Source organism: Pristiophorus japonicus, chromosome 18 (genome assembly GCF_044704955.1).
Source record: "Pristiophorus japonicus isolate sPriJap1 chromosome 18, sPriJap1.hap1, whole genome shotgun sequence".
In the NCBI taxonomy this organism is placed as follows: Eukaryota; Metazoa; Chordata; class Chondrichthyes; family Pristiophoridae; genus Pristiophorus; species Pristiophorus japonicus.
Window position 1 is genome coordinate 5,118,260 of NC_091994.1, and position 26,441 is coordinate 5,144,700.

The following is a 26,441-nucleotide window of genomic DNA, read 5'->3' on the forward strand; positions in this document are numbered from 1 at the left end:
CCTCACCCACATTTATGATGGAAAGTGCCGAAGCAACTTGCCATGCTGTAGCTGCGCCATCTCCCCTCACCTCCCGTGAGGGCACAGCTCTGTCATCGGGGGCTGAAGAATTTCATTTCAGCCTGACAAGTTTATGGAGGCAGTTTTCATTCTAAATGTGGTCACAGGAATTTCAAATGCAAATATAAAAATAACAGCATGCACGATTTTAAAATGCAGATTTGCGTGGCCTGGTCCGACTATCCATCGCGGTCTATCCCCACTTCACTACCCCAAATTGTCTGGACAGATTAGTACAGGTTGCACCATGGGTCCCAGATACAGTATTACTTTCATCTTGAAAACATTGGGGTGGAAAACAAAACAGAAATCACATCCCAGTGTTTCAGAAAGCATTTAAAAAGAGAATGATCTTTACAGACAAACACACTGCAACATGGATTTAAATCACAAACAAACTGATGATTCAGAAAGCGTTGAGACAATGCTGAGGGTTTAACTCCACATCAGCCCAAATAGATTACTCGTGACGCAATCAGATGTCCACCATACTTCATGACCGAGAGAAATACACAACGATAATCCTCTAGTCTTGCATATACGAAAGAGAGTATTGTGCATCGACACATTTCAACAAATTACTAGAGTGTGGTGACTGATGTAAGCAACAATAGCAGGCATTCTACAGCAGCAATGTGCCACAAACAGCAAGAGAGATGAATGAGGAGCCAGCGTTTCTCGTGCTGGTGGCTGAGGGAGGAACGTTACCACGACCTCACTGCTCCTTTTTGAATGACATGGGATTGCCAACTTGCACCTGAACTGACAACGAGCGTCTGATTTAATGTCTATTATGGCAACATACGGCAGGGAAGTGGCGAGTGAGGTTATATGCTCAAGTTCGATTCCCACAGCTTTCTGACACAGAAAGTGACACACAAAGCTGTTTTACTCAGTAGGAGAGCTACGTGGCAGAACCTCAAAGGATCGGTCAGCCATCTACCCAACAATGTGGGCGTTTGCCCAGGTCTGTCTGCCTTGCATACAAAATAGGATAAATCTATTCCAGCCAATTACAGCCCTACCAGCCTTTCCCGCCCATCAGCAAAGCGATGGCAGAGTCATCAACAGTGCCATCAAGTGACACCGCACCTGCTCATCAATGCTCAGTTTACACCGGATATACGGCACAGAAACAGGCCATTCGGCCCAACCAGTCCATGCCGGCTCGCAGCAGTTTGGGTTCTGCCAGAACTACTCAGCTCAAGACCGCATCGCAGCCTCGATCCTGACATGAACGCAAGAGCTGGGCTAGACATTGCATTCAACCAACTATGGCACCAAAGAGCCCCAGCAACACAACCCCTCCAGTGGTTGAAGTCGTGCCCAACACAAAGGAAGATGTTTGTGGCTATTGGGGGCCAGTCATCACAGCCCCAGGACATTGCTGCAGAGTTTCCACTGGGAAATGTCCTCGGCCAGCCACCTCCAGCTGCTGCATCAATGACCTTCCCTCTGCCATCAGGTCAGGTGTGGGGCTGTTCAGCAACAATTGCAGTGTTCCGCTGTATTCACAACTCCGACAATAATCAAACAGTCCATGCCAGTCTGTAGCAGACACTGGATAGCATCCAGACTTGAGCTGACTTGAGGTAACATTCGGACCACACAAGTGCCAAGCAATGGCCATCACTGCTGGTTACCAATCAGATGCGAGATCCCTGGCCCAGATACAGCGATGCCAGTCACAGCATCCCCTGCTGACATCGACTAACTCGTCAGATTTTTGAATAGATTCAGTACAAACCTCTGTATGCAGATCCCTGTCAAAGGCTGCTATTAAAAGCTCTGCTTCCAGTCTGATCTGCTGTATTAGAATGTCCTGGAGTGAAGGAATCTCACTCGAAAATTCCCTCAACTTGTATTTATATAGCGCCTTTAACATAATGTCTCAAGGCGCTTCACAGGAGTATTATAAAACAACATGTGACACCGAGCCATATGAGGAGAAATTAGGGCAGCTTGGTCAAAGAGGTAGGTTTAAGGAGTGTCTTAAAGGAGGAGAGAGAGGCAGAGAGGTTTAGGGAGGGAGTTCCAGAGCTTGGGTTCAGGCAGCTGAAGGCACAGCCACCAATTGTGAAGCGATGGAAATCGGGGATGCACAAGAGGCCAGAATTGGAGGAGCGCAGAGATCTCAGAGAGTTATGGGGCTGGAGGAGATAGGGAGGGGCGAGGTCGTGGAGGATTTGAAAACAAGGATGAGAATTTTAAAATTGAGGCGTTGCTTAACCCTGTTGCAGTCCCAGGAGACGTTCCATCGATAGTTAAATGGATAAACTGCATGGCAAAGGAATCCTGGGGCATTTCTACCACATACTCTCACCCCCTTCCCCCAGGAATGCTATCCAGAACAAGCACATCATCTGGTCAGCATCCTGGCTGGTGCTGCGGTGACGTGAGCAGGAGTGTTTGTCGGGCCTGTGTATACGGAAAATGACCAACAGTGCCAGCATCCGATTACCAGAATGGAACCATTTCCTAGATTGCATGTGAAAATGGAAATTCACCCTGCAAGGTCCCAAAGGTTCGTGTTGTAGCATTGGACTTTTAGCCGGTGAAATAGTGCCTCAGTCAGGGTTTCCATGTTCTCACAGACTGATAATTAACCAGAGTCCGCCAAGCTTCTCATCAAGTGCTAATAGGCTTTTCCGCATCTAAATACATTCTTCAGAGATAACTGGGAGGAGGAAGCTGTGTCATTTGATTGTTAAACACTATAGTACGTTAACAATTGGTGTTAATTTGGGGAGGGGGGGGGAGAGAAGAGGGGGGCACGGTGCGAGGAAATCAAGCAATCTTCTGTCCATTCAGCCCATCGAGTCTGTGCTGCCTCTTTACTAGAGCAAGCCAAAACTAATCTCACAGCCCCAATCTCTCCCCATAACTCTTCATATATATCTACTTTCCCCTTAAAAGACGTTTTTTTTTGAAGGGAGGGACAAAATCTAGTTCTATCCCACAATCTTCAATAAATGCCAAATACAAAATAAAATTCTTCTAGAAGCATTGCTGAAATCTTGCTCCAAACCTCTCCGATTAAGCAGCAGAGTGGAAATTGAATCTAAGGAGAGGAATGCGTTAGGAGTGCCACACTGCACCAATCCCCGACTCGGCCAATTAATAGTGGTCTCTTCCAGAAACAATCCCAAACTACTACTCCCCCACTTTCCCAGAAAAAAATACATTGAGGAGAATGGCAGATTTCTGACCTTACAATATTTTAGCACGTTTATGAACATGATTTACAACTAAAAGATTCCCACAGGAGTGCCATTGAGCAGTTACAGATCCATTTCAGAAAGCTTCCAAATGCACCACATTCTTTTATTTCTTCAGAAATAAACATCTATAAACATGAGGAAGGAGGATCATGGAGTATGGGCTGAGTGGACTGCGTGTTGTAAAATTCTATGCAATCATTTTTTACTTATCTAGTTTTTACATAGAATTTAACAGCACAGAAACAGGCCATTCGGCCCAACTGACCTATACCAGCATTTATGCCCCACACCAGCCTTCTCCCACCCCACTTTAACACATCCTATGTTCAGCCATGAACTCATTGAATGGCGGTGCAGGCTAGAAGGGCCGAATGGCCTACTCCTGCACCTATTTTCTATGTTTCTATATCCTTCTATTGCTTTCTCCCTCATGTGCTTACCTAGCTTCCCCCTAAATGCATCGATATTATTCGTCTCAACCACTCCCTGTGACAGCGAGTTCCACATTCTCACCACTCTCTGGGTAAAGAAGCTTCTCCTGAATTCTCCATTGGATTTATTAATGACCTCTAGTTCTGATCTCCCACGCAAGTGGAAACATCTTCTCTACGTCTACCCTATCGAGTCCCTTCATAATCTTAAAGACCTCTATCAGGTCAGCCCTCAGATACTACGCGCACAGGTTTGATCAGCAGAATTTTTTAAAAAGCTAAATAGCAGATAAAAGATCACAGCAAAGAAGCAAATTTCTGAGTTCTTTTCATAGGTTGTCCATTTTTGCGACCATCCCATTGGACTTTTAAACACATTCCAACTTCACTGCAAGCAATGCTAAATTACTCAAATGGTTACACTGCTGTTAATTGTGGAATTTCAAATATATATCCACCCTCCACCTCCCAGAACTGCTGAAATGTCAGAATATTGACCCACTCAATCAGATTTCCGTCACCCCAGCAAATCTGAAGGGGAAAAAAATGCATCAAAACTGAGATGGAGAGAAAGATGTACCACAAAGATACACAGTTAAATAAACTTTTCAGGAAATACTGGAAGATTCACCCTCACAGATCTTTAGTGGAAATTATTGTATCGGTATCAACTTCAAGCATGAATTCGTCAGAACCTCGGGAGACCAACCTTGCAGTCGGATCCCTTTTAGTGCTGGAGGCACTGGGTGTGTGAAATAGGAAAGGATTGTAGCTATTTTTTTTCAAATCTGCGTAAACCAGGTAACTGATGCAAACAGAAACCCATCACAACTGGTCGCTGGGGAGCCGCTTCAATTGGAAAGTCACCGTCAGGGTGAAGATTCTCTTTTTATATATTTAAAAAACCATGTTAAATAAGAATGACATCCTTTGGAATGATTCTGACAGCAGGCGATAGCCGTGAAAAGCTTGGAAAGAATGAAAAGGTCAGCAAAATCCCAGCCAGAGACCGGGGGGGGGGGGGGGTTTGAGATACAGAGAGAGCCATTTCTGGCTAAGTTTGGAGCTGAGAGATAGAAGGATGAGGTTTAGAAAGGAAAGGGGGGGGGGGGGAAGTGAGAAAATTGCCTTAAGGAGGGTTAATACAAACCCACCCAGTTATTAAACCTTCTTGCACAGACTTTGGGTGGTTTCTGACACAGACTGGGAGCAGCTCTTTGGGGGTGAAGAGGTCCAGGAGCTGCCCCTTCCCCAGCCCTAAGGGGAAAGGGGGTCTCAGTCTGAGCTCTTTCACCCCCTCCCTCCCCCAGACCGGTTATACAGCCTGATTTCCACCCCACCCCCACACAGATCCCCCCCCCCCTGGGGTGGGGGAGGGGCTGCTCCAGGACACTGAAGGGGGGGGGGGGGGGAGCCGGCGCTGCCATGGTAACAGCCCCCAGAGGCGCGGCCTGCGGGTCAGCAGTGCGGCTGGAGGCCGGGATTGGGGTTCGGTGGGGCCTGAGGGTTGGTGAGGCGAGGCCCGGGGAGCCAGGGGTTGGGGCCGGGGTTCGGGGCCCCGCTTTCTCTCCCCTCTCCCCGCTCACTCACGGAGAGTCTCCCACCTTTACCTTGCAGTTCTGGTAGGCCTCGAGCGCCCGCAGCGCGCTGTCGGTGAGTTTGACGTGAAGCACGGACAGGCTGTTGCCCGAGCCCAGCTGTCCGCAGGAGAGCCCGTAGCTCCGCTCCTCCTTCAGCGCCGCCATCTTGCCGTCGGCCGCTTCCCCCTCCCTCCCCCCGAACACAGCCCCGCCCCGCCGCCGCCGCCGCCAGCAACAAACATGGCGCCCAGCCAATCGCCGCGCCGCGCCGACAGCCGTCACAAAGATGGCGCCGGCCAATCAAGCGCCGGCTCGCCTGTTACAAAGATGGCGCCGACCAATAAGCACCACTTCACCGGCGTGATTAGCCCATAACAAAGATGGCGGCAGCCAAGTGGTCTATCAGTGGAGATGCTTTGCCCCTAAGCAAGATGGCGACCGTCAATTATTAACCACAAGTATTCATTAGTAATAAACAGGGTATCCACAAAGATTCATTGAAAGTATTAGGTAGTAATAACTATAAAAATAGCAGTGAGTTGCCATGGTTGTCATAAATTGCCAGGTACCATCTGATCATTTGTATTTACAGACACACAAGGACATTGCATTGACCATCAATACATGGCTGGTGTCCACCACAAATATTTCATCGGTGCAAACTCCTCTCAACTGGGCACTTGAGAACGGGGGCGGGGGCCTGAGAGTAATAAACATGGCTGTTATCCTGGAACTCCAACCATAACATTCCTGGAACAAATCCACTGACTCCATGTGCATCATTGCAGATTTCTGATTCATCCCTGCCCAGAAATCTTTTGAAATTCATCTGAAAAAGTAACTCATCAATGCGGCACAGCGAGTACCCAGTAATGTGAGCTCTTTACATGCGGCTGTTCTGCTCCGGATCAATGACTTGATCTGAAGCACAAAATGTTACCACACTGCCATCTATAGTTGACCAAAGTTCATTACAACTGTGAAACTGTCTGTAAACTTGGCAATTGCATTCTTCACCAACAGAATCAAGCAGATGCAAAGACGTGACAAGTTTATAGAATCATAGAAGTTTACAACAACAAGAAGTTGTATTTACAGCACGGAAGGAGACCATTCGGCCCATCGTGTCTGTTTTGGCGGAAAAAGAGCTACCCAGCCTAATCCCACTTTCCAGCTCTTGGTCCGTAGCCCTGTGGGTGACGGCACTTCAAGTGCACATCCAAGTAATTTTTAAATGCGATGAGGGTTTCTGCCTCTACTACTCTTTCAGGCAGTGAGATACAGACTCCCCCTAGACTCTCTTGGTGGTAAAAGTTCTCCTCAACTCCCCTCTAATCCTTCTACCAATTACTTTGAAATCTATGCCCGCTGGTTATTGACCCCTCTGCTAAGGGAAATAGGTCCTTCCGATCCACTCCATCTAGGCCCCTCGTAATTTTATACACGAATTACAGAGGTTATTAACATTATAACTGTGGACAAGGGAATTTGTATTGAAATATAAAAATAAGGACAGAATGTCTGAAAGTGTCAGCTGTGGCTCAATGGGCAGCACTCTCGCCTCCGAGCCAGAAGGTTATGGGTTCAAGTCCCATTCCAGGGGACTTGAGTGCAAAAAATCTAGGCTGACATTCTTTCAATGCAGTGTTGAGTGAACATGGCACTGTTGGAGGTGCTGTCTTTCTGATGAGACGTTAAACTGAGGCCCTGTCTGCTCTCTCAAGTGGATGTAAAAGATCCCATGGCACTATTTCAAAGAACAGCAGGGGAGTTCTCCCCTGTGTCCTGGCCTCAATCATAAAAACAGATTATTTGGTCATTATCACATTGCTGTTTGTGGGAGCTTGCTTGTGTGCAAATTGGCTGTTGCATTTCCCACATTACAACAGTGACTACACTCCAAAAGTACTTCATTGGCTGTAAATTGCTTTGAGATGTCCAGTGGTTGTGAAAGGCACTATATAAATCCAAGTCTTTCTTCTTTCTTTAAAATAGGGATTGAATTATATTTGTAAAACCCTAGCCCAATTATTACCCCACCCTCCAAACTCACTTCACCTCAAGCCTACTTTGCTCTTGACTCCAGAACAGATTGACTCATAATATTCATGTTACTTCTCTCACCATGTTGGAGAGGCTTTGACATCACAACACCTTTTCACTGGTCGAACATGGTGGAGGACGATTATATTATGGAAGATGGGCATTGATTGGATTTATTGTCATTGATCATTGTCAGAACACAATCTCCACAAAAAGTGTTGGGGTTCGTGGTCAAGGTGCACGATTGCTCTCCCAGGGTAACCGGGGATGGACAGATTTTGGTTAGATTCCAATTTTTTTAATGTATTCTTACAATAGAACCGGTACCTCAGTGAGAGTCAGTGTGTGTGGAACCCATGCCCCAGTGAGAGTCAGTGTGTGTGGGACCCGTACCCCAGTGAGAGTCAGTGTGTGTGGGACCCATACCCCAGTGAGGGTCAGTGTGTGTGGGACCCGTACCCCAGTGAGAGTCAGTGTTTGTGGGACCCGTACCCCATTGAGAGTCAGTGTGTGTGGGACCCGTATCCCAGTAAGAGTCAGTGTGTATGGGACCCGTACCCCAGTGAGAGTCAGTGTGTGTGGGACCTGTACCCCAGTGAGAGTCAGTGTGTGTGGGACCCATACCCCAGTGAGAGTCAGTGTGTGTGGAACCTGTACTCCAGTGAGAGTCAGTGTGTGTGGGACCCGTACCCCAGTGAGAGTCAGTGTGTGTGGGACCCGTGCCCCAGTGAGAGTCAGTGTGTGTGGGACCCGTACCCCAGTGAGAGTCAGTGTCTGTGGAACCCGTACCCCAATGAGAATCAGTGTGTGGGACCCGTACCCCAGTGAGAGTCAGTGTCTGTGGGACCCGTACCCCAGTGAGAGTCAGTGCCCGGGAGTAGTGGGGCGGTGGGCGGGGTGGGGGGCGCTTAAGTGTGATGTCTGGGGTCTGACAGCTCTGACGAGTGGAAACTAGAATATTGTCTCTAAATACTCCAGCGGGAAACTGGAGTCCGGATGGAGTGACCACTGGCTCAGGGTAGGTCTCCCGTCTTGGAGTCAGAAGGGTTGGGTTTGGGATTCGTTCCAGACAAGCCTGGGGATTGGGGATGCGAGCACCAGCTCTAATACTTGGTTGACGTCTAGCGGGGTATCAAGTCCAATGGGTGAGTGAGGCCCCACCTCCCTCGCAATGTAAAGGACAGGGGCCTTTTGCCCTGGTTACAGCGTCCTGGGAGAAGCTACTCGGGTGGGTGCTGGAGGCTGTGGGTTTGGGGGGTTACTATGGGGGTTGGGGTGGGTGCTGTGGGGTTCTGTGGGTTTGGGGAGTGCTGGGGAGGTTTGTGGGGGTTCTGGGCGAGGTTTGGGAGGTGCTGGGGGTTTGGGGGAATTGTGTGGCTGTCCCTTTAAATGAAGTACTTTGGAGCCTGAATCGCGGAGGAAGCGGAAGTGGGTATGATTGATGTCCCGAACAGCCAATCGGCACACAGAGTGCAGGCTTAGTAACCAATGTGGTTGTTGGAAGGCGGGGCTTGTGCGTGAGGAGAAAAAAGAAGGAAGGTGAGAGAGGGAGAGAAGGAAAGAACCGGAGAGAAAGAAAGAGAGAAAGAGGGAGGAAGGGAGAGAGAGAGAGAGAGAGAGAGAGGGGGGTAGAGGGGTAGAGAGGTAGAGAGGTAGAGGGATGGAGGGATGGAGGGATGGAGGGAAAGAGGGAGAGGAGGGAGAGGAGGGAGAGAGGAAGGAAGGAAGGAGTGAGTGAGTATGGGGGGAGAGGGATCAAGTTGTAAAAGTGGTAAAGAGAGAAAGACGTGGGGTAGCAGGGGGAGAGAGTGAGTGAGAGTAAAGGCGGGGAGGGGGAGAGGGAATGAGGGGGGAGGAGGGAGAGGGAATGAGGGGGGGGCAGAGGATGATGGTTTAACAGCCAATGAGGTAGCTTTGGGGTTGAATGACTGTTGTCTGTTCCTGTTGATGTTTTTATACCTGCCGTGTGTGAGTCCAGACAATTGGGGCCTCTGTTGCTCACAGCAGGCGAAGGGCCGGTGCTGCCTGCTGTGGTCGATCAGCCGTGCAGCAACTAACCGGACCCTCTGTGTGGCTGTTGCTTCTCTTTTGCTGACGTTTGCTGGGTTAGAATTCCATTGTATCCCCTAACCTCCTTTCCTCCTCGCACCCCTCGTCCACGTCACCCGCTCTTCATTTGAGAATCGAGCATGCTATTTGACTGTGGAAGCATCATCGCTGAGCTTGCTCCTCTCCGTGCTGCCCCCCCACCCCGGCCATCCGTTGCTGTGGGCCACTGGACAGCGACTGGGAGTGGAACCCTGGGTGATTTTCCCAACCCACGGGGACACGGGGAGCTGACTGTGTGAGGAATCCGTGCCTGTTGCAATTTTGTGATTTGTTTATTTTTCTCTCGCAGTTTCTGAGCCAGAATGGAAGAGACGGTCTGGGATTCTCGGGGGGCAGCGGGCGACGCAGCTCGGCAGACCCCGGGGATGAAGCACAGCGTTCCCCTGACCTCGGCAAAGCCTCCGATCCCTGTGACAGTCTCGCTTTTGGACAGTGGCGAGGACATCGAGACGACCAATGGCGACACAGACGAGGAGGACACGAGCGAGCTCCCGTCTCTGGAAGACATCGGGCTCCCCAGGGAACCGGAGGACCGGAGTGGGGCCCAGGAAAGTTCAGGGCCCGGGGTCACGGAGGTCGACGGAGAGGCCCAGAGCGGAGCTGGAAACCCCAACAGTCCACAGAGACCAGACGTGGAGTGGCTGCAGGTCCTGGGTACGGCTAAAGGCCTCTCGCGCTCCAGCCTGTTACATTGCTCTCACGGAGCACGCTGTTCTCCCGTGCTGAGGGAGCACTGCAGTGTCGGAGGGGCAGTACTGAGGGAGCGGTGCACTGCCGGAGGGGCAGTACTGAGGGAGCGGCGCACTGTCGGAGGGGTAGTGCTGAGGGAGCGGCGCACTGTCGGAGGGGTAGTGCTGAGGGAGCGGCGCACTGTCGGAGGGGCAGTACTGAGGGAGCGGCGCACTGTCGGAGGGGCAGTGCTGAGGGAGCGGTGCACTGTCGGAGGGGCAGTACTGAGGGAGCGGCGCACTGTCGGAGGGGCAGTACTAAGGGAGCGGTGCACTGCCGGAGGGGCAGTACTGAGGGAGCGGTGTACTGTCGGAGGGGCAGTACTGAGGGAGTGGTGCACTGCCGGAGGGGCAGTACTGAGGAAGCGCCGCACTGTCGGAAGGGCAGTACTGAGGAAGTGTCGGAGGGGCAGTACTGAGGGAGCGCCGCACTGTCGGAGGGGCAGTACTGAGGGAGCGCCGCACTGTCGGAGGGGCAGTACTGAGGGAGCGGTGCACTGTCGGAGGGGTAGTACTGAGGGAGCACCGCACTGTCGGAGGGGCAGTACTGAGGGAGCGGTGCACTGTCGGAGGGGTAGTACTGAGGGAGCGCCGCACTGTCAAAGGTGCCATCTTTTGGTTGAGATGTTAAACCGAGGCTCCGTCTCCCAGTGTGCAATCCTTGCCTGTGGTCAGCGTTAGAATTTCTTTGGCATTAAATGCCTCCTGTAGTTTCAGTTCTCTCTCTCCTCTCTCTCTCTAGGCTGTGACCTGGGCCTTCCCTCAGCGTCTGATTTCTATTTCTAACCTTTTCTGTTTGGGGATGCTGCCGCTGACCCCCCCCTCCCCCCATCGGTGGAGGCACAGACACTCGCAGCTTCCCATTGTCTCCGAGTGAATCCAGACACCGGCTCTTTGACTCGGGAGGGCATCACAGCCGAGCCCAGCCCCGTCCTTCTCCACTGTCGCCTCGGTACAAACAAGATGTGCGGCTGACGTGTTGGTCTCTCCCACAGGGAACGGCCTGTTGAGGAAGAAGGTTCTGGTTGCTGGTCAGAATGAGGAGCCGAGGCCACAGAAAGGTCAGAATGTGATGGTACGGCTCAAGGTGACGCTGGAGGACGGGACGGAGGTAGAGGAAGATCCCACCTTGCCTTTCACCGTGGGGGATGGGGACGTTATTCAGGTTGGTGCGGGCGGGGCTGTTGGCCCCTCGATGTTTGGTGGAGGCATGGTGTGTGGGGACTTTGTTTCAGTGTCTCTGTCTCTCTCCTCCCGCAGGCGTTGGATCTCTGCATCCAGCTCATGGACCGCGGCGAAGTGGCGCTGATTATCTCTGACGCAAAGTATGCCTACGGCAGTCTGGGCAGGTGGGTGAGGACAACTCCACGACAAGGCTGAGCCATCAGACGCAGCAAACATCAGTCCTTCACTGCGCCATCTTCACCCCCTCAATCTCCCCCACTCCCCGCCTCCGCCCCACATAGCACTGACTTTCACTGGGGTAGGGGTTCCACTGTCCCATCAAACACTCCCAGGGCAGGTACAGCACGGGGTTAGATACAGAGTAAAGCTCCCTCTACACTGTCCCATCAAACACTCCCAGGGCAGGTACAGGGGGTTAGATACAGAGTAAAGCTCCCTCTGCACTGTCCCATCAAACACTCCCAGGGCAGGTACAGCATGGGGTAGATACAGAGTAAAGCTCCCTCTACACTGTCCCATCAAACACTCCCAGGGCAGGTACAGCACGGGGTCAGATACAGAGTAAAGCTCCCTCTACACTGTCCCATCAAACACTCCCAGGGCAGATACAGGGGGTTAGATACAGAGTAAAGCTCCCTCTACACTGTCCCATCAAACACTCCCAGGGCAGGTACAGGGGGTTAGATACAGAGTAAAGCTCCCTCTACACTGTCCCATCAAACACTCCCAGGGCAGATACAGGGGGTTAGATACAGAGTAAAGCTCCCTCTACACTGTCCCATCAAACACTCCCAGGGCAGGTACAGGGGGTTAGATACAGAGTAAAACACCCTCTATACTGCCAAGCTGCCCTGTCACCGCTCCGAGTGAGATTTCTCTTGATCTACTGACAGTTTGCAGTAGGGTTTAGTACATGGGGGTTGGATTGAATCTCACGGGATGGTAGGGTTTTTCTGAGAGCAGAGTTTCTGACTGGGATTGTACCTAGCTCCCAGCGGGAGCCTCTGCTAACGTACGTTCCCTGAGTGATCGTCTGTTTTTAAAGAAACCCAGCTGAGCAGTACCTCGTCCTTGAAGGCTGGTGCAGCGGGAGCTGTGTGAGGGAAGTCTTTTTTTTATATTCTCAGGATGTGGGCGTCGCTGGCAAGGCCCACATTTATTGCCCATCCCTAATTGCCCCTTGAGAAGGTGGTGGTGAGCCGCCTTCTTGAACCGCTGCAGTCCGTGTGGTGAAGGTGCTCCCACAGTGCTGTTAGGGAGGGAGTTCCAGGATTGTGACCCAGCGACGATGAAGGAACGGCCGATATATTTCCCAGTCAGGATGGTGTATGACTGGGAGGGGAACGTGGAGGTGGTGGTGTTCCCATGCGCCTGCTGCCCTTGTCCTTCTAGTGGGTAGAGGTCGCGGGTTTGGGAGGTGTATATTGGGCCTATACCCATTGGAGTTTAGAAGAATGAGAGGTGATCTTATTGAAACTTATAAGATTCTGAGGGGGATTGACAAGGTAGATGCAGAGAGGATGTTTCCCCTTGTGGGGGAATCTAGAACTAGGGAGCATAGTTTCATAATAAAGGGTCGCCCATTTAAAACAAAAATGAGGAGGAATTTGTTCTCTCAGAGCATCGTGAATCTGTGGAATTCTCTGCCCCAGAGAGCTGTGGAGGCTGGGTCATCGAATATATTTAAGGTGGAGATAGACAGATTTTTGAACGATAAGGGAGTGAAAGGTTATGGGGAGCGGCAGGGAAGTGGAGTTGAGGCCAGGATCAGATCAGATCAGCCCAATGGCGGAGCAGGCTCGAGGGGCCGTATGGCCAACTCCTGCTCCTATTTCTTGTGTTCTGTGTATATAATGCTGTGTGTGTATGTAATGCTGTGTGTGTATAATGCTCTCCCAGCTCCCAGCCCATCATCCCCCCTAACGCCACTGTGCACTTGGAAGTCCAGCTCTTCTCGGTGGTGGACAGCCCGGACATCGAGCTCCTGTCCGGGAAGGAGCGGCTGCTGCTGGCCAATCAGAAACGAGAGCGCGGGAACGCCTACTTCCTGCGGATGGAGTATGTCTTCGCAATCAGCTCGTATGACATCGCCCTCAATATCGTCAACTCCAACTCCAAAGGTAGGGTTTGTGTCCCGCTCCTTCAGTGAAAGGTCACCACCAGTGTGAGCAACATGGGGACAGGGGGAGGCTATTCAGCCCCTCGGGCCTGTTACAGAGGAACAGGAGGAGACCATTCAGCCCCTCGAGCCTGTTACACAGGAACAGGAGGAGACCATTCAGCCCCTCGAGCCTGTTACACAGGAACAGGAGGAGGCCATTCAGCCCCTCGGGCCTGTTACACAGGAACAGGAGGAAGTCATTCAGCCCCTCGAGCCTGTTACACAGGAACAGGAGGAGGTCATTCAGCCTCTCGAGCCTGTTACAGAGGAACAGGAGGAGACCATTCAGCCCCTCGAGCCTGTTACACAGGAACAGGAGGAGACCATTCAGCCCCTCGAGCCTGTTACACAGGAACAGGAGGAGGCCATTCAGCCCCTCGGGCCTGTTACACAGGAACAGGAGGAAGTCATTCAGCCCCTCGAGCCTGTTACACAGGAACAGGAGGAGGCCATTCAGCCTCTCGAGCCTGTTACACAGGAACAGGAGGAGGCCCATTCAGGCCCTCGGGCCTGTTACACAGGAACAGGAGGAGGCCATTCAGCCCCTTGAGCCTGTTACACAGGAACAGGAGGAGGCCATTCAGCCCCTCGAGCCTGTGCCACCATTCTGTGAGATCATGGCTCCATCTATCCGTCTTGGTTCCATATCCCTTTATACCCTTGTCTAGCAAAAGTCTGCCTACCTCAGCTTTAAAATGATTGATTAGGCTAGTGTCTACTGCTTTTTGTGGGAAAGAGTTTCGCACTGCTACCACCCTTTGTGTGAAGAAGTGTTTCCGAACTTGTCTCCTGCATGGCCTGGCTCTGATTTTAAGGCCACGGTAGGACACTGAGAAGTGTAGAGGAACAGAGGGACCTTGGAGTGCAGGTCCACAGATCCCTGAAGGTAGCAGGCCAGGTGGATAAGGTGGTTAAGAAGGCATACGGAAAACTTGCCTTTATTAGCCGAGGCATAGAATACAAGAGCAGGGAGGTTATGCTTGAACTGTATAAAACACTAGTTAGACCACAGCTCGAGTACTGCGTGCAGTTCTGGTCACCACATTACAGGATGTGATTGCACTAGAGAGCGTGCAGAGGAGATTTACGAGGATGTTGCCTTGTCTGGAGAATTTTAAATATGAGAAAAGATTGGATAGGCTGGGTTTGTTTTCTTTGGAACAAAGGAGGCTGAGGGGAGACCTTATTGAGGTGTATAAAATTATGAGGGGCCTAGATAAAGTGGATAGGATGCACCTATTTCCCTGAGCAGAGGGGTCGATAACCAGGGAGCATAGATTAAAGTAATTGGGGGGAGATTTAGAGGGGGTATCAGGGGAAATTTCTTCACCCAGAGGGTGGTGGGGGTCTGGAACTCACTGCCTGAAAGGGTGGTAGAGGCAGAAATCCTCACCACATTTAAAAAGTACTTGGATGTGCACCTGAAGTGCCGTAACCTACAGGGCTACGGACCGAGAGCCGGAAAGTGGGATTAGGCTGGATAGCTTTGTTGGCCGGCACAGACACGATGGGCCGAATGGCCTGTGCCATAAATTTCTATGATTCTATAATGTCCCCTTGCCCTACACTCCCCGGCCAGCGGAGACAGTTTCTCTCTGTCTACCCGATCAATTCCTTTCAAAATCCTAAAAAACTCAATCAAAGCACCCCTTTACCTTCTATATTCCAGGGAATATAAGGCTAGTTTATGTAATCTCTCCTCACAATCTAATCCTTGGGGTCCAGGTAACATTCGGGTGTATCTGGGCTGCACTCCTTCCAAGGCCAATATATCCTTTCTAGGGTGCAGGGCCCGGAACCGTACACAGTGCTCCCGGTGTGGTCTAACCAGGGCTTTGTATCGCTGTAGCAAAACTTTCTCCCCTTTATATTCCAGCCCATTGGTTATAAAGGCTAACATTCCATCAGCATTTCTGATTATTTTCTGTGTCTGGCCACTACAATTCAGTGATCTGTGTACACGGACCCCCTCAATCTCAGGACCACCGCTGTTCACAGCTTTTCACTGTTTAAATAATACTCGATCGATCCTTTTTTTTGGTCGAAAATGGATGACCTCAGATTTACCTGCGTTGAACTCCACCTGCCAGAGTTTCACCCACTCACTTAACCTGTCGATGTCCCTTTGTAATTTTATGTTCCCGTCTAATGAGAGAGGATTAATTAGCAATCTCGTTGTGCGAGGCCCCTTGGGGAAGAGTGACCATAATATGGTGGAATTCTGCATTAGGATGGAGAATGAAACGGTTAATTCAGAGACCATGGTCCAGAACTTAAAGAAGGCTAACTTTGAAGGTATGAGGCGTGAATTGGCTGGGATGGATTGGCGAATGATACTGAAGGGGTTGACTGTGGATGGGCAATGGCAGACATTTAGAGACCGCATGGATGAACTACAACAATTGTACATTCCTGTCTGGCATAAAAATAAAAAAGGGAAGGTGGCTCAACCGTGGCTATCAAGGGAAATCAGGGATAGTATTAAAGCCAAGGAAGTGGCATACAAATTGGCCAGAAATAGCAGCGAACCTGGGGACTGGGAGAAATTTAGAACTCAGCAGAGGAGGACAAAGGGTTTGATTAGGGCAGGAAAAATGGAGTATGAGAAGAAGCTTGCAGGGAACATTAAGACGGATTGCAAAACTTTCCATAGATATGTAAAGAGAAAAAGGTTAGTAAAGACAAACGTAGGTCCCCTGCAGTCAGAATCAGGGGAAGTCATAACGGGGAACAAAGAAATGGCGGACCAATTGAACAAGTACTTTGGTTCGGTATTCACGAAGGAGGACACAAACAACCTTCCGGTTATAAAAGGGGTCGGGGGGTCTAGTAAGGAGGAGGAACTGAGGGAAATCCTTATTAGCCGGGAAATTGTGTTGGGGAAATTGATGGGATTGAAGGCTGATAAATCCCCAGGGCCTGATGGATTGCATCCCAGAGTAGTTAAGGAGGTGGCCTTGGAAATAGTGGATGCATTGACAGTCATTTTCCAACATTCCATTGACTCTGGATCAGTTCCTATAGAGTGGAGGGTAGCTAATGTAACCCCACTTTTTAAAAAAGGAGGGAGAGAGAAAACAGGGAATTATAGACCGGTCAGCCTGACATCAGTAGTGGGTAAAATGATGGAATCAATTATTAAGGATGTCATAGCAGTGCATTTGGAAAGAGGTGACATGATAGGTCCAAGTCAGCATGGATTTGTGAAAGGGAAATCATGCTTGACAAATCTTCTGGAATTTTTTGAGGATGTTTCCAGTAGAGTGGACAAGGGAGAACCAGTTGATGTGGTATATTTGGACTTTCAGAAGGCGTTCGACAAGGTCCCACACAAGAGATTGATGTGCAAAGTTAGAGCACATGGGATTGGGGGTAGTGTGCTGACATGGATTGAGAACTGGTTGTCAGACAGGAAGCAAAGAGTAGGAGTAAATGGGGACTTTTCAGAATGGCAGGCAGTGACTAGTGGGGTACCGCAAGGTTCTGTGCTGGGGCCCCAGCTGTTTACACTGTACATTAATGATTTAGATGAGGGGATTAAATGTAGTATCTCCAAATTTGCGGATGACACTAAGTTGGGTGGCAGTGTGAGCTGTGAGGAGGATGCTGTGAGGCTGCAGAGCGACTTGGATAGGTTAGGTGAGTGGGCAAATGCATGGCAGATGAAGTATAATGTGGATAAATGTGAGGTTATCCACTTTGGTGGTAAAAACAGAGAGACAGACTATTATCTGAATGGTGACAGATTAGGAAAAGGGGAGGTGCAAAGAGACCTGGGTGTTGTGGTACATCAATCATTGAAGGTTGGCATGCAGGTACAGCAGGCGGTTAAGAAAGCAAATGGCATGTTGGCCTTCATAGCAAGGGGATTTGAGTACAGGGGCAGGGAGGTGTTACTACAGTTGTACAGGGCATTGGTGAGGCCACACCTGGAGTATTGTGTACAGTTTTGGTCTCCTAACCTGAGAAAGGACATTCTTGCTATTGAGGGAGTGCAGCGAAGGTTCACCAGACTGATTCCCGGGATGGCGGGACTGACCTATCAAGAAAGACTGGATCAACTGGGCTTGTATTCACTGGAGTTCAGAAGAATGAGAGGGGACCTCATAGAAACATTTAAAATTCTGACGGGGTTAGACAGGTTAGATGCAGGAAGAATGTTCCCAATGTTGGGGAAGTCCAGAACCAGGGGTCACAGTCTAAGGATAAGGGGTAAGCCATTTAGGACCGAGATGAGGAGAAACTTCTTCACCCAGAGAGTGGTGAACCTGTGGAATTCTCTACCACAGAAAGTTGTTGAGGCCAATTCACTAAATATATTCAAAAAGGAGTTAGATGAAGTCCTTACTACTAGGGGGATCAAGGGGTATGGCGAGAAAGCAGGAATGGGGTACTGAAGTTGAATGTTCAGCCATGAACTCATTGAATGGCGGTGCAGGCTAGAAGGGCCGAATGGCCTACTCCTGCACCTATTTTCTATGTTTCTATGTTACACTGCTTACTGTGCCTCCAATCTTTGTGTCATCGGCAAACTCGGATATCTGACTCTTCATTGTGTTATCCAAGTCATTAATAAATATAGTGAATAGTTGAGGCCCCAGCACAGGATCTTGTTGGACACCACTGGTCATTTCGAGTAACTAGTAGGGTAGATAAAGGGGAACCAGTGGATGTAGTATATTTGGATTCCCAAAAGGCATTCAATATGGTGCCACATTTAAAAAGTTATTACACAAGATAAGGGCTCATGGGGTTGGAGGTAATATACGAGCATGGATAGAGGATTGATTAACGGACAGAAAGCAGAGAGTAGGGATAAACGGGACTTTTTCAGGTTAGCAGGCTGTAACTAGTGGGGTGCCGCAAGGATCAGTGCTGGGGCCTCAGCTATTTACAATCTATATTAATGACCTCGATGAAGGGACCTAGTGCAATGTATCCAAGTTTGCTGACGATACAAAGCTAGGTGGGACAGTAAGCTGTGAAGAGAACACACTGTGTCTGCAAAGGGATACAGATAGATTGAGTGAGTGGGCAGTAAGGTGGCAGATGGAGTATAATGTGGGGAAATGTGAGGTTAGTCACTTTGGTAGGAAGAATAGAAAAATATAATTTTTTTTAAGTTGATGAGAAACTATTAAATGTTGGTGTTGAGAGAGATTTGGGTATCCTTGTGCAAGAAACACAGAAAGCGAGCATGCAGGTACAGCAAGCAATAAGGGAGGCGAATGGCATATTGCCCTTTATTGCAAGGGAGTTGGCGTATAAGAGTAAGGAAGTATTGCTACAACTGGGCTTTGGTGAGACCACACCTGGAGTACTGTGCACAGTTTTGGTCTCCTTATCCAAGGAAGGGTATACTTGCCTTGGAGACAGTGCAATGGAGGTTCGCTGGATTGATTCCTGGGATGAGAGGGTTGTCCTCTGATTAGAGATTGTGTAGAATGGGCCGATACTCTCTGGAGTTGAGATGAATGAGAGGTGATCTCATTGAAACATATAGGATTCTGAGGGGGATTGACGGGTAGATGCAGGGAGGATGTTTCCCCCGGGCTGGAGTGTCTAGAACCAGGGGTCACAGTCTCAGGATAAGGGGTCGGCCATTTAGGACTGAGATGAGGAGAAATTTCTTCACTGAGGGTGGTGACAAGGTGCCACATAAAAGATTATTGCACAAGATAAAAGTTCACGGGGTTGGGGGTAATATATTGGCATAGATAAAGGATTGGCTAACTAACAGAGAGTGGGATAAATGGTTCATTTTCTGGTTGGCAAATCAGTAACAAGTGGGGTGCCGCAGGGATCAGTGCTGGGACCCCAACTATTTACAATCTATATTAATGACTTGGAAGAAGAGACTGAGTGTATCGTAGCCAAGTTTGCTGACGATACAAAGGTGGGACAAAAAGCAATGTGTGAGGAGGACACAAAAAATCTGCAAAAGGACATCGACAGGCTAAGTGAGTGGGCAAAAATTTGGCAGATTGAGTATAATGTCGGAAAATGTGAGGTCATGCACTTTGGCAGAAAAAAATCAAGGCACATTATTATTTAAATGGAGAAAGATTGCAAAGTGCCGCAGTACAGCGGGACCTGGGGGTACTTGTGCATGAAACACAAAAGGATAGTATGCAGGTACAGCAAGGGATCAAGAAGGCCAATGGTATCTGCCTTTATTGCAAAAGGGATGGAGTATAAAAGCAGGGAAGTCTTGCTACAGTTATACAGGGTATTGGTGAGGCCACACCTGGAATACTGTGTGCAGTTTTGGTTTTCATATTTACGAAAGGATATACTTGGTTTGGAGACAGTTCAGAGAAGGTTCACTCGGTTGATTCCGGAGATGAGGGGATTGACTTATGAGGAAAGGTTGAGTAGGTTGGGCCTCTACTCATTGGAATTCAGAAGAATGAGAGGTGATCTTATCGAAACGTATAAGATTATGAGGGGGCTTGACAAGGTGGATGCAGAGAGGATGTTTCCACTGATGGGGGAGACTAGAACTAGGGGGCATGGTCTTAGAATAAGGGGCCGCCAATTTAAAACTGAGATGAGGAGAACTTTCTTCTCTGAGGGTTGTAAATCTGTGGAATTCGCTGCCTCAGAGAGCTGTGGAAGCTGGGACATTGAATAAATTTAAGACAGAAATAGACAGCTTCTTAAACGATAAGGGGTTATGGGTAGTGGGGCTGAGTCCATGATCAGATCAGCCATGATCGTATTAAATGGCGGAGCAGGCTCGAGGGGCCGTATGGCCTACTCCTGCTCCTATTTCTTATTTTCTTATGAATCTTTGGAATTCTCTACCCCAGAGCGCTGTGGATGCTGAGTCGTTGAGCATATTTAAGACTGAGGTCGCTAGATTTTTGGACTCTCGGGATGTGGGGATCGGGCGGGAAAGTGGAGTTGAGGTGGAAGATCAGCTATGATCTTATTGAATGGCAGAGCAGGCTCGAGGGGCAGTATGGCCTACTCCTGCTCTTAATTCCGATGTTCCTGGGAGCACAATTAGGGGTTTTAAATTAAGTTCACATGTGAACACTCTGCACGCTATCTCTACATGTGCACTATTGGCACAGACTGTCACATGTTTAAAACACAGGAATGTTTGTCGGCGGGACTCCCAGATCTCTAATCCAACATTCGGTTTGTTTTTTTAACTGCTCTGCGTTGTTTCCAGCTGTGCTCACACTCCCTGTCTTGTGTTCCGTTACTCCCGGGGCCCCTTTCTCACTCTGTTTGATGTTCGATGTTGATTTTGCAGTTGACTTTGTGCGGGAGGAGGAGGAGGAGCTGCTGGAGGTAAAGGTGAAATGTTTGAATAATCTGGCGGCAGCCCAATTAAAGCTGGAACATTTCGAGGCCGCGCTTAAATCCTCGAATGCTGCCCTCAAGCACCAACCGAATAATGTCAAGGCTCTCTTCAGGAAAGGGAAGGTAGGCCCCAGCCCTACTGGAGGGTAACCTCGATATTATAAACCTTCTTTAATTAATCTCTCTCTAATATATTAAACTTGTGTCTGTGTGCACTTCCTGTCAGCTTTACCCAGTATAAATGATTTTGTCCACATTTATAATGAGAACTGCCTATGTAAACGTATCAAGCTGCAGCGCCACCACTGGTGAGAGGGTGTAATTGCATTGTGACAAGTTTACATAGAAAGTTTCCATTTTAAATGTGGTAACAGGAATTTATAATGGAATAAAAATAACTATAGAATGTGTGACTTTAAAATAGGAACCAAATTATCTTCTGGTGTGCTGATTCAGTTATCCCCTGATCTTTAACCCTGCATCACCGACACCTGGCCTCGACTCCCCATGCACCGTGCCACGGAAGATGTCAAGAATTTGGCAGATGGAGTATAATGTTGGAAAATGTGAGGTCATGCACTTTGGCAGAACAAAATCAAAGAGCAAGTTATTATTTAAATGGAGAAAGATTGCAAAGTGCCGCAGTACAGCAGGACCTGGAGGTACTTGTGCATGAAACACAAAAGGATAGTATGCAGGTACAGCAAGTGATCAGGAAGGCCAATGGTATCTTGGCCTTTATTGCAAAGGGGATGGAGTATAAAAGCAGGGAAGTCTTGCTACAGCTGTACAGGGTATTGGTGAGGCCACACCTGGAATACTGCATGCAGTTTTGGTTTCCATATTTCCGAAAGGATATACTTGCTTTGGAGGCAGTTCAGAGAAGGTTCACTAGATTGATTCTGGAGATGAGGGAGTTGACTTATGAGGAAAGGTTGAGTAGGTTGGGCCTCTAATTGAAATTCAGAAGAATGAGAGGTGATCTTATCGAAACATATAAGATTATGAGGGGGCTTGACAAAGTGGATGCAGAGAGGATGTTTCCACTGATGGGGGAGACTAGAACTATGGGACATAATCTTAGAATAAGGGGCCGCCCATTTAAAACAGAGATGAGGAGAAATTTCTTCTGAGGTTTGTAAATCTGTGGAATTCGTTGCCTCAGAGAGCTGTGGAAGCTGGGACATTGAATAAATTTAAGGCAGAAATAGACAGGTTCTTAAACGATAAGGGGTTATGGGGAGCGGGCAGGGAGGTGGACCTGAGTCCATGATCTTATTAAATGGTGGAGCAGGCTCGAGGGGTCATATGGCCGACTCCTGCTCCTATTTCTTATGTAACAGTGGAGCTGAGGTTTACATGTTGCTGTCAACTACAACCGTGGAGCTCCAGCTCCCCCACTGGCTGTGAGTTATTGCACCAGGGGTGGTACAGACACCTGAGCTGGGTAGTTTAACACTGTTTCAGACTTTGTAACCCGAACACAAACCGTGTTTGTGCTGTGGCCGCTAGCGTGAGAGCGGGGCTCCGTCTGACGGGAACCACAGCCTCTCTAGTTTGCCAAAGATCTCCCTCCATCCCGAGTAGACGCTGCGTGTCGCTGGCTCGGGTTCCACGTGGGCCTGGATAGTTAAATGTTAGCAGGCTATTCACCCAGGAAGGCATCACAGCCCTTCCCTGTGCCCGGTCCCGAGGTCCACACTCGTTGACGGGGGCTCACGTGTGAGGAGTGGGTGTTGGCCTTCCCGAAGCTGCTGCTTTAATTGACGGGATGAGCAGTGCCTGTACCCCCTGGCTCGTGACCAGCTCACCCCGGTTCATTCTTTGCTCCCAGGTCCTGGCCCTGCAGGGTGAATACACGGAGGCTATGCCCGTCCTGAGGAAAGCTGCAAGATTGGAGCCATCAAACAAGGTGAGCGGGAGGCCGAGGGGTGAATTAGTGGCAGTCGCGATCGCTGTCGGGCGTTAATGCGAGCTTCGGCATCGAGGTCGTCAGGGCAAAGGTTCATTCGTGTGTATATATGGGACTGTATCTGTGTCTGCGTGTGTGTGTATGGGACTGTATCGGCGTGTGTGTGTGTGACTGTGTGTATGTATATGGGATGGTATGTGTATATGGGGTTGTATCTATGACGGTATCGGGGTGTGGTGAATGTTCTACATGGTGACCACTTGTATATTAAGAGTCCTGGATCTCCCAACTTACTCCTTCGCTGTTCCGACTCCTTCCAATATATAGCACCGAATACTTGTCTATTTTAAAAAGGAAAGGACTTGCATTTCTTTAGCTCCTTTCATGATCTCTAGAAATTCCGAGTTCTGTTGATGTGGGGACACTGTAGCCCTAGGCCTTTGTTCTGCTCATTTACTATTTCAGAGCTGCCTCTTTCGATCTCCCAGTTTGGGTGGGACCACCTGCAAAGTTCCTGAACCCAGATCATTATATAAATGAGAAACAGTCATGACCCCCTGGCTGATCTCCCCCCACTCTGATGTCACTCCAACTATCAGGACTCAGTTCGAACGCTTCATCCAGCTTATTACTCATTCCTGTACCCTGAATATCCACAGCTTTGAGTTCAATTAAAAGCCTTTCATGTGGATCTTTGCCAAATGTCTTCTGGAAATCTGCCTTTTGGTGATCCAACAGTCCTGTTGGATTGTTGCTTCCTTAAAGGAGTCCAGCATTTGGCAGGGTCTCCCTCTTCCTGAATGCACTCTTTAACTGTTGTTTGCTGTATATTTAACGCTCTCCTGACCTGCAGGCGATTCAGGTCGAACTCTCCCAGCTGGTGAGGAAGCAGTTGGAGCAGCGGTCCGTGGAGCAGGCCATGTATCGGAAGATGCTGGGAGATATGGCGATGCCCCCCGTCCCCTCGCCATCTCGATCACCGTGGGTAAGTGAATTGGAACTACAATTGTTCGTTGCTGGGCGCGTCCCCGTGGAAATACCTGATTGGTACAGTAGAGGGTGCTCTTCGGAGATTGGGACAGTGTAGAGGGAGCTTTATTTCTGTATCTAACCCATGCTGTTCCTGCCCTGGGAGTGTTTGATGGGACAGTGTAGAGGGAGCTTTATTTCTATATCTAACCCATGCTGTACCTGCCCTGGGAGTGTTTGATGGGACAGTGTAGAGGGAGCTTTATTTCTATATCTAACCCATGCTGTACCTGCCCTGGGAGTGTTTGATGGGACAGTGTAGAGGGAGCTTTATTTCTATATCTAACCCATGCTGTTCCTGCCCTGGGAGTGTTTGATGGGACAGTGTAGAGGGAGCTTTATTTCTATATCTAACCCATGCTGTACCTGCCCTGGGAGTGTTTGATGGGACAGTGTAGAGGGAGCTTTATTTCTATATCTAACCCATGCTGTTCCTGCCCTGGGAGTGTTTGATGGGACAGTGTAGAGGGAGCTTTATTTCTATATCTAACCCATGCTGTACCTGCCCTGGGAGTGTTTGATGGGACAGTGTAGAGGGAGCTTTATTTCTATATCTAACCCATGCTGTTCCTGCCCTGGGAGTGTTTGATGGGACAGTGTAGAGGGAGCTTTACTCTGTATCTAACCCCCTGTACCTGCCCTGGGAGTGTTTGATGGGACAGAGTAGAGGGAGCTTTACTCTATATCTAACCTGTGCTGTACCTGCCCTGGGAGTGTTTGATGAGACAGTGTAGAGGGAGCTTTACTCTGTATCTAACCCCCTGTACCTGCCCTGGGAGTGTTTGATGAGACAGTGTAGAGGGAGCTTTACTCTGTATCTAACCTGGGCTGGCCTCCAGCATGAACATTCCTAACCTTGATGAGCAGGAACAATGTTTTAAATTTGTTTCCAAATAAAAAGAATAGTTGCACTTTTTGCTACACTGTTGCCCTTAGTTTAACCCCGGCCTGATTCCGGTCTGGCAACGAAAGGCCTTGACCAGGAACCGACACGCTAACCACTGCCAAGAGGTCGTGACCTGGGCATTGGCCTCAACCTCCTTGGGGAAACGACAGAGTGACCTGCTGTTCCCTTCTCTGCTTTTCCAGAACATTCCGTGGAAGTGGCTGTTTGGAGCGACCATGGTCGCGGTCGGAGGCGTGGCTGTGTCGGTCATCGTCGCTGCAAGAACCTGATGCTTGGCGGGCGGCCAGAGTCCAGGGGCAGGGGGGAAGCGAGACCAAAACTATTAAAGGGGCAGGCCTTCGCATTGCTGAATTTCAATCTATTCTCCAACCTCTGCCCGCCACAATCCAGAACATTCTCAGCCTCACATTGCTTCAGGTATTGTAAATAAAGTTATTGAATCTAGCCAGCGTATTCCACAAACAAGGTCCATGCTGAGAAATGACCAACATGGAGCATGTGACGGAGCAGTAGCCGATGATTTGTTCACATTATAACATTGTTTTAATTTGATGTTAATTTATTTCTCGGGTGATGGGGGGGGGGCGGGGATCATGGAGCTTCCCGTTAAGTGAAATTTATGTAAAATGTTTATATAGTTATAATAAAATGTTTATAATGAATTGTGTGTGGTGAGATCGCAACTAATGGATGGGTGGGGGGGGGGGTGATCGGGGGGGGGTGATCGGGTGGGGGGTGGGGGTGAGGTGATCGGGTGGGGGGGATGATGGTGATCGGGTGGGGGGGATGATGATCGGGTGGGGGGGATGATGATGATCGGGTGGGGGGGCTGATGATGATCGGGTGGGGGGGATGATGATGATCGGGTGGGGGGGATGATGATCGGGTGGGGGGAGAGAGATGATCGGGTGGTGGGGGGGGGGGGGTGATGATTGGGTGGGGGGTGATCGGGTGGGGGGGGGTGTATGGGGGATGGGTGGGTGGGTGGTCGGGGAAGGTGCAGCCTGTGTGGCAGCCGTAGCACAGTGGGCAGTACTGTCACCTCGGAGTCATAAAGTCATAAACTCGAGACTTGAGCACAAAAAAAATCTAGGTTGGCACTCCCAGTGCAGTACTGAGGGAGCGCCGCACTGTCGGAGGGGCAGTACTGAGGGAGTGCCGCACTGTCGGAGGGGCAGTAGTGAGGGAGTGCCGCACTGTCAGAGGGGCAGTACTGAGGGAGCGCCGCACTGTCGGAGGGGCAGTACTGAGGGAGCGACGCTCTGTCGGAGGGGCAGTACTGAGAGAGTGCCACACTATCGGAGGGGCAGTAGTGAGGGCGCGCCGTACTGTCGGAGGGGCAGTACTGAGGGAGCGCCGCACTGTCGGAGTGGCAGTACTGAGGGAGCGCCGCACTATCGGAGGGGCTGTACTGAGGGAGTGCCGCACTGTCGGAGGGGCAGTACTGAGGGAGCGCCGCACTGTCGGAGGGGCAGTACTGAGGGAGCGCCGCACTGTCGGAGGGGCAGTACTGAGGGAGCGCCGCACTGTCGGCGGGGCACTACTGAGGGAGCGCCGCACTGTCGGAGGGGCAGTACTGAGGGAGCGCCGCACTGTCGGAGGGGCAGTACTGAGGGAGCGCCGCACTGTCGGAGGGGCAGTACTGAGGGAGCGCCGCACTGTCGGAGGGGCAGTATTGAGGGAGCGGCGCACTGTCGGAGGGGCAGTACTGAGGGAGCGCCGCACTGTCGGAGGGGCAGTACTGAGGGAGCCCCGCACTGT

At 49.9% G+C, this 26,441-nt stretch overlaps 2 protein-coding genes across 2 annotated transcripts in view; one reads left to right on the forward strand and one right to left on the reverse strand.

Annotated features, from left to right (window-relative positions):
* Positions 1–5,467, reverse strand: part of ell (elongation factor RNA polymerase II) — a 149,566-nt gene extending 144,099 nt beyond the window's left edge. Inside the window, exon 1 of the mRNA XM_070859581.1 lies at positions 5,323–5,467. Within this exon, the coding sequence (XP_070715682.1) occupies positions 5,323–5,457 (135 nt within the window). The 5' untranslated portion in view covers positions 5,458–5,467. The remainder of the gene's footprint in view (positions 1–5,322) is intronic.
* A 3,371-nt stretch (positions 5,468–8,838) lies between these two features.
* fkbp8 (FKBP prolyl isomerase 8) lies at positions 8,839–25,254 on the forward strand. Its single transcript, XM_070859585.1, has 9 exons — positions 8,839–8,874; positions 9,734–10,098; positions 11,168–11,337; positions 11,433–11,521; positions 13,257–13,477; positions 20,783–20,955; positions 22,667–22,744; positions 23,598–23,729; positions 24,863–25,254. The coding sequence occupies exons 2-9, from the start codon at positions 9,747–9,749 to the stop codon at positions 24,947–24,949; spliced, it is 1,302 nt and encodes a 433-aa protein (XP_070715686.1). The 5' UTR covers positions 8,839–8,874; positions 9,734–9,746; the 3' UTR covers positions 24,950–25,254.
* Positions 25,255–26,441: the final 1,187 nt, after the last annotated feature.

Coding starts and splice junctions, on each gene's coding strand:
- fkbp8 (XM_070859585.1), top strand. CDS start 9,747: ATGGAAGAGACGGTCTGGGATTCTCGGGGGGCAGCGGGCGACGCAGCT. Junction 10,099..11,167: donor GGAGTGGCTGCAGGTCCTGG/GTACGGCTAAAG, acceptor TCTCTCCCACAG/GGAACGGCCTGTTGAGGAAG. Junction 11,522..13,256: donor GCCTACGGCAGTCTGGGCAG/GTGGGTGAGGAC, acceptor ATGCTCTCCCAG/CTCCCAGCCCATCATCCCCC.